The sequence below is a fragment of the Egretta garzetta genome, unplaced genomic scaffold, assembly GCF_000687185.1.
Source record: "Egretta garzetta isolate BGI_Z169 unplaced genomic scaffold, ASM68718v1 scaffold397, whole genome shotgun sequence".
NCBI lineage: Eukaryota > Metazoa > Chordata > Aves > Pelecaniformes > Ardeidae > Egretta > Egretta garzetta.
In genome coordinates, this window is record NW_009260493.1 from 8,688,819 (window position 1) to 8,699,008 (window position 10,190).

The 10,190-nt window shown below is 39.9% G+C and overlaps 1 protein-coding gene across 1 annotated transcript in view; it reads left to right on the plus strand.

The window, feature by feature from the left end:
* STX7 (syntaxin 7) overlaps nucleotides 1-8,560 on the plus strand; it is a 33,379-nt gene extending 24,819 nt beyond the window's left edge. Inside the window, exons 5-10 of the mRNA XM_009644276.2 lie at nucleotides 47-184; nucleotides 915-967; nucleotides 1,725-1,815; nucleotides 3,459-3,531; nucleotides 4,518-4,600; nucleotides 8,250-8,560. Of these exons, the coding sequence (XP_009642571.1) occupies nucleotides 47-184; nucleotides 915-967; nucleotides 1,725-1,815; nucleotides 3,459-3,531; nucleotides 4,518-4,600; nucleotides 8,250-8,342 (531 nt within the window). The 3' untranslated portion in view covers nucleotides 8,343-8,560. The remainder of the gene's footprint in view (nucleotides 1-46; nucleotides 185-914; nucleotides 968-1,724; nucleotides 1,816-3,458; nucleotides 3,532-4,517; nucleotides 4,601-8,249) is intronic.
* The last annotated feature ends 1,630 nt before the right edge of the window (nucleotides 8,561-10,190 follow it).

A 10,190-nucleotide genomic window follows, 5' to 3' on the forward strand; every position in this document is an offset into this window, starting at 1 on the left:
GAAAAGCCTCAACTCATTTGACTTGGTAAAACTTTTTCTCCTATAGCGTCAAAGAAAAATACAGAAAGACCGTCTTGTAGGGGAGTTCACCACAGCACTAACAAATTTCCAACGACTCCAAAGGCAAGCTGCTGAGAAAGAAAAAGACTTTGTAGCCAGAGTAAGAGCCAGCTCAAGGGTATCTGTAAGTATCAGAAAATGAGCCATTATACTCTGATTACAGTTGTGTTGGTGGTGTCGAATGTCAAACTTACCTCTGTAATGCTACTTACAAAAGCTCATATCTGACTCCAAATACTGCAGGATGTGTGCATAATAAGTGTACAATTATAAGCTTTCTTTGCTCACTTTTTCGCATAGCTGAATTATGCAGTTCATTTTATAGTAAAGGCTGAATTAAGTTGCGATGAACCCCCACTGAAAACTGTTACTTTTCCTTTGCCTCTGTCACACAAAGGCATGAACTGCCCCTGGGTTCATGCCGTAATCTTGCAAAGGCAATTTTTAGTAAATTCTGCAATGCTTTTGTGGGACCTTTAGATATCAACAGGATTTTCCTACAGAGAAGAATCGCTTGCCAGATTTCTATGCAGTATTAAAATGAAGAAGTGCTGAGGAGCTTGAGATCTTGAGCTTTTCCTTGTTAACATATCAATTTTGCCTTTTTACTATGTGCCAAATGCATGTTGCTGTACTTGTAATTTTAGCAGGCAGTTACTGAGTGTTTTCGCTTGTATTTCAGCTTTATGCATGCATAAAGCAAAATTGGGATGAGAATATTTTAAATCTTGTTTCAGTTTGAAGGTGACTTACTATAAACCTTGTAATATTAACTCATTATAGAAGTGCTGAGAGTGCTCCTTTCAGGGCCATGATGTTTGGTTTTGTTTTTTTTTTAAACACTGATCTTGTAGGGTGGTGCTCCTGAAGATACCTACAAAGAAGGAACGCTTGTCTCTTGGGACAGGTAGGCTGAATTTGTTAATAAATCTTAATGTAGCTCAGAATAGTAAATGGCCTGCAAGGAAGCCAGCTACTGATATTTTTGGGCTTGCTTTCTAATTTTTTTTCTGATCAATTGCCTTTTCTTGGAGGGAGTTGGGATAGGTTGTTCAGTCAGGTTTTCTTCTATAGGGCAGGTGTAGAGAGGAGTCTTTTTGGTGGGATAGGTGGGAAGAAAAAGCAGTTCACATAATCTTCCCCCTTCTTTCCCCATGCTTTGGCTTCAGTCATCTCCTTAAGCTGCCCCAAGTCCATATCTGGGCTTTGAGACACCCAAACTTAGGTAAGCACAGTCCAACCTGTCAATAGAGTAAAACTTAAGCTGTGATAAAAAGCCCAGTATTTACTGCGATCTCCCATTGCTTTCATACTCTCCAAGAACTGCTTCTCAGTCTCAGAGTCTGTTGTGTTGGCTAGCTTGCTTTTGCTTTAGAAGGATATAAACTCTACAGTTTATAATTCAGAAGAAGCTTTGCCCTTGTATTCATATTTCCAATCAGCCAGCTCAATGCTATATCCAACTTTGCTACAGCAGCAGCTTCCTATACTGAAGGTGTGATTGTTAGACCTTCCCTGTTAGCTAGACAGGCAAGGGTAAAAACATGCATTTTGTTAACTGGTAATGTAAATTATGTCCTTTTGTTCTTCTGAGTCCTTTCTCATCATGCCTGTTCAATTCTGGGTGGTTTGGTTTTTGTTTTATTTTTTGTTTTGTTTGATAGTCAACCACAAGCACAAGTGCAAGATGAAGAAATTACAGAAGATGACCTCCGTCTTATTGAGGAGAGGGAATCTTCCATTAGGCAGCTTGAGGTATGTACAAGTGGTTTTACAGCAGAATATGCTTTTAATGTTTCCAGAGAAAAAACATTTTATAGTGGCATGAGCCTTAATTGCAGGCATTAATCTTGAGGGGCTAGGGTTTGTCTGTGGGTGTGAGTTTTTTTTCTTCAAAACTACAAATACTGCCTTTAGATGGTATGTGAAACGTGCATTAGAAATCTACTGTATGAAAGCCATGTTTTGATACTGTGTTTAACTTCAGTGGTTCAGTTATGGACCAAGAGAGTGCTCATGTGTTTGCATGAAAAAAATATATATCCTTTTTTTTCCAATGTAGTGGTCATATCATGTAACCTTTTTTAACCATAGCTATAAAAGAAGCAAATTCATACCTTTCCTCCCAGGTATTCCCAGTGTATTGTTCAGCATGTTCATTTTGTAAGCGGCTTTTTTGAACACCTCTTCTGGAAATACTGAGGTGCTATGTTTCATTCAAACATCTGTAAGAGCTTGTAAAAAAGTTAAAAGCATTTAAAACCACGATATAAACTACACAAAAAAAATTGTCACGTGTGATGAAATACTGACATCAAGAGACTTCTGTGAAGACAAAATGAATTTTTCCATCCAATCTGGAATCCCCATCTCTGCCATCAACAAGAAAGATGCTGGAACTGGGGTTTGTCAGGAAATCTTGCTGATGCATGTGACAAAATCCATTCTGTGTATAAATTTTGCAATAATCTCTCCCTTGTTACCCATACATTAACATAGAGTGAATTGAACTAAACATGTATCAGTTGTTGAGAAGAGTTCACATGCACAGCGGTAATGCGACATCTATCACTTCATCATAACCAGATGGTAATAGGGTAATGTAACATAGGTGCAGCAGCCTGGCCATATTACAGAGGTAATTTCTGTAAAATGTGCTGCTTGTGAAATTTGTGTGTGTTTAATTTAGTGGATGTACTAAAATTAATGCAAAATACTTCCTGCATATGCTTTTATTCATTTGGGTTAAAGCATTAGCTTTTAAGCAAAGTTGGCATGAGCCTGCCCCTTCAGTTAAATTAATACAAGTACCTAAAGGGGGCCTATAGGAAAGATGGGGAAAATCTTTTTAGTAGTAGTAGTAGCTGTGACAGGACAAAGGGCAATGGTTTTAAACTAAAACTGGGTAGGTTTAGACTGGATATAAGGAAGAAATTCTTTACAATGAGGGTGGTGAAACACTGGAACGGGTTGCCCAGGGAGGTAGTGGAGGCCCCATCCCTGGAAACATTCAAGACCAGGCTGGATGAGGCTCTGAGCAACCTGATCTAGTTAACTGTCTCCCTGCTCACTGCAGGGGGCTTGGATTAGGTGACCTCTAAAGGTCCCTTCCAACCCAAAACATTCTATGATTCTATGTGTGCAGATGAGCCCTCAGCCATGAGAGATCCTGTTTGTGATGTGACATGAAGTGTGCTTTGTGCCCATACTCATCTTCAGTTAGTTTGATTATAATAAACTTGCTCTCAAATACAAAAAAGCCTTCCAAATAAACATATTAAGGTGGGTTTTTTTATCATGGATGCATACTTGGGAGGAGAAGGAGCAATATTTATATCTAAATGCATAGAGATCCATTCCATGCTATGTCAATTAATGTGCTGATTGTTTCCTTGCAGGCAGATATTATGGACATCAACGAAATTTTTAAAGATTTGGGAATGATGATTCATGAGCAAGGTGATGTCATAGGTAAGTCCAACTCAAATTTTCTCTGAAAATTTTATATTCTGTGTCTCTGCAGTAATGTACAACTTCCTTTTGCTAGAAAAATCTCTGTAATGAGAATATCAGTGCTAAAGCAAATCAGGTGCAACCTGGTAACGGGTAGACTGGCTAAGGTGACTGAGAATACATTAAGAAAGTGGGCTTAAAGTGTAATTTTAAAAAATTATGTAGTTTTTAATGTGTATAAAATGTGTTTAAAAGTAGTTTTTGGAACTCTTTGTACGTAAGATTGGAGTTCACGTGGAGAGTTTTGCTGTATTGACTAGTGATGTAAGTGTGCAGATTCAGCAAAGGTTCCTGCTTTACCATCCTTGCAGGCAAGCTTATTCTTTTAATGAAATGTGATTGGAAAGTACATTTTCCGAGTCTGCCATTAAACCATGCTGTTGTCTGTGTCCAGCATACATTTGCGGGGCTTTTTCTATCACCTCAGCCCATAATCTGTTCAAGATCCCATTATACTTTTTCACCAAAAAAAAAAAAAAAAAAAAAAAAAAAAAAAAGAAAATCTCTGTCAGTATGATAGGGAGTCATGCCTTTTGGGGTGTTTTGTGTGTCTGTTTCCTCTGATTTCATGGGGCTTTTTTAATCTGAGCAAAGGGCAGTCAGTAGCAAGTTGGAAGGACAGAAAAGTACTGAAAGTTTCTGCCCCGGTCAGTTTCTAAGGCTCAGCCCTGCTTCTAGAGCAGAGGAGCTGTTACTGATGTGAATTCAGCCGCTCATTGCCTGGGTGGTTCAGAAATGAACTTGGGTATAGGTATAGGATGGTTCTAACTTCCATAATGCAAGGTGTAAAACTTTAGATATTGATGAAGACACCAGCAGCTGAGGGGCAGCTATTAACATGCTCCCAAGTGTATTTCAGCATTCCAGAGGAATTTCAAGAAATTCCATTCCTTTGGCTGGGTTATGACTAACCAAAATTTGAAATATTTCCTTTTAAAATAAAGACAGCATAGAAGCCAATGTGGAAAATGCAGAGGTACACGTGCAGCAAGCAAACCAGCAGCTGTCGAGAGCAGCAAACTACCAGGTAATGCCAATGCCGACTGCCAGTTGTGTGTAACTGTTCTCTCTCAGTAGTCCTGACTTCCACTTACTCAGTTTGGATTTTGTTTATCAGTTTCCTCAAGGCTTGGAGACTTACTTAAATGTTCATCTTAGACTATGATGGTATTTCTCTGTCACTGTAAAACAAAAGTCAGTGACCTCTGAAAACTGAGTTTTCTGTAAAATTAGCCAGGCTATTTCAGAGCACCTGGAGTTATAGCTTTAAATAAAAACAAACAAAAAACCCCTTCCTTTTACAGCTCAGGAAGTAAAAGGTTCCTGTGTACAGAGAGTAAGCCTCTAAAGATCACTGGAGGAGCAGGAAAGATAGGCAGGGAAGTCTTTTGAAGATGCTGTCAGCTAGCATCAGTTTTTGCTGTCCAAAATCTTCTCATATATATCTGTATATATCCAGCTTCTGTTAATTGCTACCTTGATGGTAAAATTGTATTTAAAACTCTCAAACTTTTTTGGAAAGCCTTTTAAATACCCTTAAATGCCACTTCTTTATAACATTTTGGAACTTACTAGAAATAATCTTATTAGTAATAAATCTTCCCTCTTTAGTCAGAGTTAGTCCTTAAGACTTCTTTTTTTTTTTTTTTTTTTTTTTAATCCTCTTATGTGTGTTAGTAGTAGCCAGGACAGTAAATCAATGGCAAAATACCTGAAGGATTGCCTGCTGATTTCAGAAGTGGGAGAGGGGAAGGGGTAGATGCATCCTTGAACTGTATTCTAGGTGGCACTAATTGGTACATTAAGTATGGTTATGAATCCTATTTTGATACTGACAAAGTTCAGGAAAAAAATAATAGTAGCCAAAATTTTCTGTGGAAGGTGTTAGTCTTCTGGTTGAAATTTTAAATGAAAAACTTTGTGCTTTATCTTGAGGAGAAAAGGACAACTGTCTTCTGATCTCAAAGGAAGGTTATCGAGACTTTTGATAAGCTTCTGTTCCATTGATCTTGCAGCAGAGACCAACTATTCTGTGGAGTTGGCCTGTGTTTTAAAGGACTGTGTAGGTTGCTTCAGATTTTAACTTTCCTTTGCTTGAAAACCCATCCTTGTTCCAAGATGCTGAAAAAGTAATTTCCACTTTCAGCAGAATTATTTTAATTTGGGCATCTATTATATCTGTAAGCCCTGACCCTGTCAAGGAAGTGTTAGAGGCCCAGGCATGCTGGTGGGGACAAGGCTGCACATGATTGGTACTACCCTCACAGCTCCAGTTTGTGGTTGGATGAGGTATGCACCACCCATCTGCTATGTGGTGCGCATTTACACAGCAGAGCCATTTGTGCAAAGCCGGGCTCCTCTCCTTTCTTTCCTTCTTTACCACTCCTGCTTCAGCAGTCACAGAAATGATGATCAAGTGTATGAGGAAGTAAGATCTCCATGTCTTTAGTCCACTAGCTTGCTTAAGTAGTGTTACAGCACAAATGTTTTGACTTCAATGCAATGTTGGCAAGAGGTGGACTCCAGGATGAAAAAGGAAGAGACTGGGAGTCTAAGGAGAGAATCTGGCCACATATTAAATAAAAAGGAATAGAATAGAATAGAGTAGAATAGAACAGAATAGTTAAGGTTGGAAAAGACCTGTAAGATCATCAAGTCCAACTGTCAACCCAACACCACCATGCCTACTAAACCATGTCCTGAAGTGCCACATCTCCATGTTTTTTGAACACCTCCAGGGATGGTGACTCCACCACCTCTCCAGGCAGCCTGTTCCAATGCTTGACCACTCTTTCAGTAAAGAATTTTTTCCTAATATCCAATCTAAACTTCCTCTGGTGCAACTTGAGGCTGTTTCTTCTTGTCCTATCACTTGTAACTTGGGAGAAGAGACCAACACCCACCTCGCTACAGCCTCCTTCCAGGCAGTGGTAGAGAGTGATAAGGTCTCCCCTCAGCCTCCTCTTCTCCAGGCTAAACAACCCCAGTTCCCTCAGCTGCTCCTCGTAAGACTTGTGCTCCAGACCCTTCACCAGCTTTGTTGCCCTTCTCTGGACATGTTCCAGCATCTTAATGTCCTTCTTGAACTGAGGGGCCCAAAACTGAACACAGTATTTGAGGTGCAGCCTCACCAGTGCTGAGTACAAGGGCATGATCACTTCCCTGTTCCTGCTGGCCACACTATTCCTGATACAAGCCAGGATGCCTTGGCCACCTGGGCATACTGCTGGCTGTTGACCAGTACCCCCAGGTCCCTTTCTGCCAGGCAGCTCTGCAGCCACTCTTCCCCAGGCCTGTAGTGTTGCATGGGGTTGTTGTGACTGAAGTGCAGGACCCAGCACTTGGCCTTGTTCAGCCTTATACAGTTGGCCTTGGCCCATCGATCCAGCCTGTCTAGATCCCTCTGTAGAGCCTGCTTACCCTCGAGCAGATCAACACTCCCACCCAATTTGGTGTCATCTGCAAACTCACTGAGGGTGCATTCAATCCAGATCACTGATAAAGATATTAAACAAGACTGGCCCCAATACTGAGCCCTGGGGAATGCCATTTGTGATACGCTAGCAAAAAGATACTCTAGCAAACAGGTTGAGTTCTAGCAAGTAAAATGATGAAACAAGGAAATCTCAGCCTGACAATGGGAGAAGTGACAGTGAGATACTAAAAGTAGAAGAGGAGAATAGTTAAGAAACTTCGTAGTGTGGGTGGTACTGGGCAGAGAACTGCGAGCACCAGTGAAGAACTGACACAGACGTAGTTCTGCAGGGCGGGAAGAAAACCCCAAAACACTCAGGCAAGAAGAACCTCTGCCAAATAAAGTGTGCCTTTGCTGCTGGAGCTGTGGCCTAGAAGCCAGAGATTTGAGTGTTATTGTCCCTTGGCTATCAGCAAAAGCCTGTAAAACCCAGTGGTAATTTCCTTACCTGCTGTGAAGGAAACCTTCAGATTCCGTATCCTTCAGACAAAGGATGACAGATTGTTGCTAGTCTTGGGTGCTCTGATATCTCAAGTTACAGACCTGTAGAGGAGATGTGAAAGTTCTGGACGTACTCATAACTTACACTGTATTTTAGTGACACCAATTTAACTGGGTCTCTAGTCAGGTCTTTTTTTTTTTTTTTTTTCCCTTTAAATTTTTCTTCTCAATTTTTTTTAGGAGCAAGTTGTACCTCAGAAACTTGACAAAAATAACTTTAAAATAACTCTCTGAATAGATGTGAAGTCAATCTTCCAGAAGTCTAAAATTGCAGTCCTTTGTCCCTGTCTGTATATACATTAATATTCTTTATATATTTTTTTCGTAGCAGATAATTCCTCCTCTACTATGCAGATTGATTTTTTCCTCTGTTATGGGGTCACCTGCTCTCTCATGTTTTCTTTCCCCCAGTGTCCTATTTACAGCCATTCATTATGTTACTGCATTCTCTTTCATTAGTTCATTATATATGCCAGAAAATACCACTGAAATCTTCCTGTTGAATAATACAGCCATAAAAATAAGTCATGGATAGCTTAACTCTTTTTTTTTTTTCTTGAATGACTTTATATGACTTATTGTTAGCAAGGACACAACTTAGTTAGATTGCACAAGCAGTAGGACCGTAAAAGCATTTGAGTAGTCTTCTGATGGTAGTGGTGCAGTTTTCAACCAACTTGTTTTTTTCCTCTATTGGCAGCAAAAGTCCCGAAAGAAGATGTGTATCCTCTTTATTATACTTGCTGTTGGAGTATTGCTTCTTGGGATCATCTTATGGTTATGTACAAAATAAGTCTCTGGAGAAGGCATTGCAATTGGTATTTAAATAACGAAAGGAAATTCCTGGTCATGATTTGCTCATTGTGAAGCTGAGTAAAATAATGGTTCTGTACTTCATCACACTTACTTTTTTTTATAAGACTTTTTGTTTTAACCTGTGAAGTAACTTTTTCAGTACTACTGTCAGTGTAACTGCCTGCCCTCTTGGATGTGGGTGCTGTCTGACCAGAAGACAAGTCAAGGTCATAAACTGTTCCATTACCTTAAGTGTAAAAAACCTCTTAAGGTTTAGGTGGCTAATCAAAATCCTGATAATTTGTTTTGACGAGGCAGGTAATTATCTTTTGGGATATTGCTAAATGTTGCTGCCAAAACAAACTCCTGAACTGTTGCTTGAGGCAACAAATTCACATCTCAGAATGTATTTTTAAGTTAGAAATGTCTTCCTATCTCTCCCTTCCATCCCCCTCGCCTGCCCATTTGATATGGGTGGTTCAACAATAAAATGTAGGTTGCTGAAGTTGGTGTGATCTTTTACAACTGAAGCCTTCAGTTGGCCTGAAATCTTTTAGATGCTTCATATATCTCTTTATCTGGCATTGAGTATGGTTATGCATGGAAGCCTCCTACAAAGGTAGGTAGGGTGGATGATGTAATTATGTGGATCTTTTGTTTCAGTTCTTGCTTTAAGAAATACTGTGTTTTATGTGCACACATCTGGTATCTTTGCATCGGAAGTATGCATCAATGAGCTTGGCTAGATGAAAATAAGCTCTAGTCTGTGAATTCTTAGATTTACTGGGAAGAATAGAAATTCCCAACTTCCTAACTGCACTTGAATGTCACTGTTCTGAAACTACCGTGATTTGGTTTCCATGAACAGATCCTAAGTTGGATGTGAGGTCTCTCATACAGCTGAAGATAAGAAGGTTACAAGTTCAACTCCAAGTTCAGCAGTGGTACTTGAAATTAGGTTGAAATCAGTTGAACTGATTCAAACTGTTTAGGACATTTGATGCTTATAGCCTTTAAAACGACCTTTTTCCTTCTGTGCCATTTTGTACTAATATATTAAAAATGTAACAACACTTTTTTGCCAATTAATCTATTTGCCTTTTTAATCGATCTCTGTGAACTAATCTGAAAAGTGTACAGATGAAGAAGTCACTTAATCTGTATTTTATAAAGTTATTGTACACTAGGCTGATAGAGAATGCACTGTTTACATGGTGAGATATGAAATACTATTTGGGAACAATCTAACTGTAAGCATAAATGGACTCCAGAGTTGTAACCGTGCAACCAAAATAAAGGTCTTTTAAAGCATATGTTCTTCTAGTAGTTCCTTTTTTTCAGAATCTGTCTTCACAAGCACAGCTGTCATCTTTGCTTTTATGCAAACAATTGAAACTTCTCTGAACAACTCCAGAGAACTTCGGCTTTGCTGGCTGATCAGCCCAGAGAGACCTCGGTTCCTGTGCTGCACTTCACATCATTAATGAAAAGGCTCCTGGATCTTGCATTCCCACCTGTGTGAGCCCAGTCTCAGGAGGAAAGGCCACTTCACTTTGTGTGGCTGCTGACCATGGGTGCCGGGGGTAGGCTGGTGCGGGCTCTCCTTTGGCATAGCCTGAAACTTGTGAGGGATTGGAATCCCTGGTGCGGGAAGGAGCCTTGTGCTGCTTTATTTGGATTCCCAAAAGCAAGCCCTGTGAAGCTGCATGACTGTGCTCTATGTAACGTGGAAAACACCTCTGAGATGGAAAGGGGAATTTAATTTTCACATAAATTGCAGTATGGACTCTTGTGTGTTAAGATCCCAGCTACTGTGTTCCTTCCTGTGGCTGCCTTTGTGCTGCGA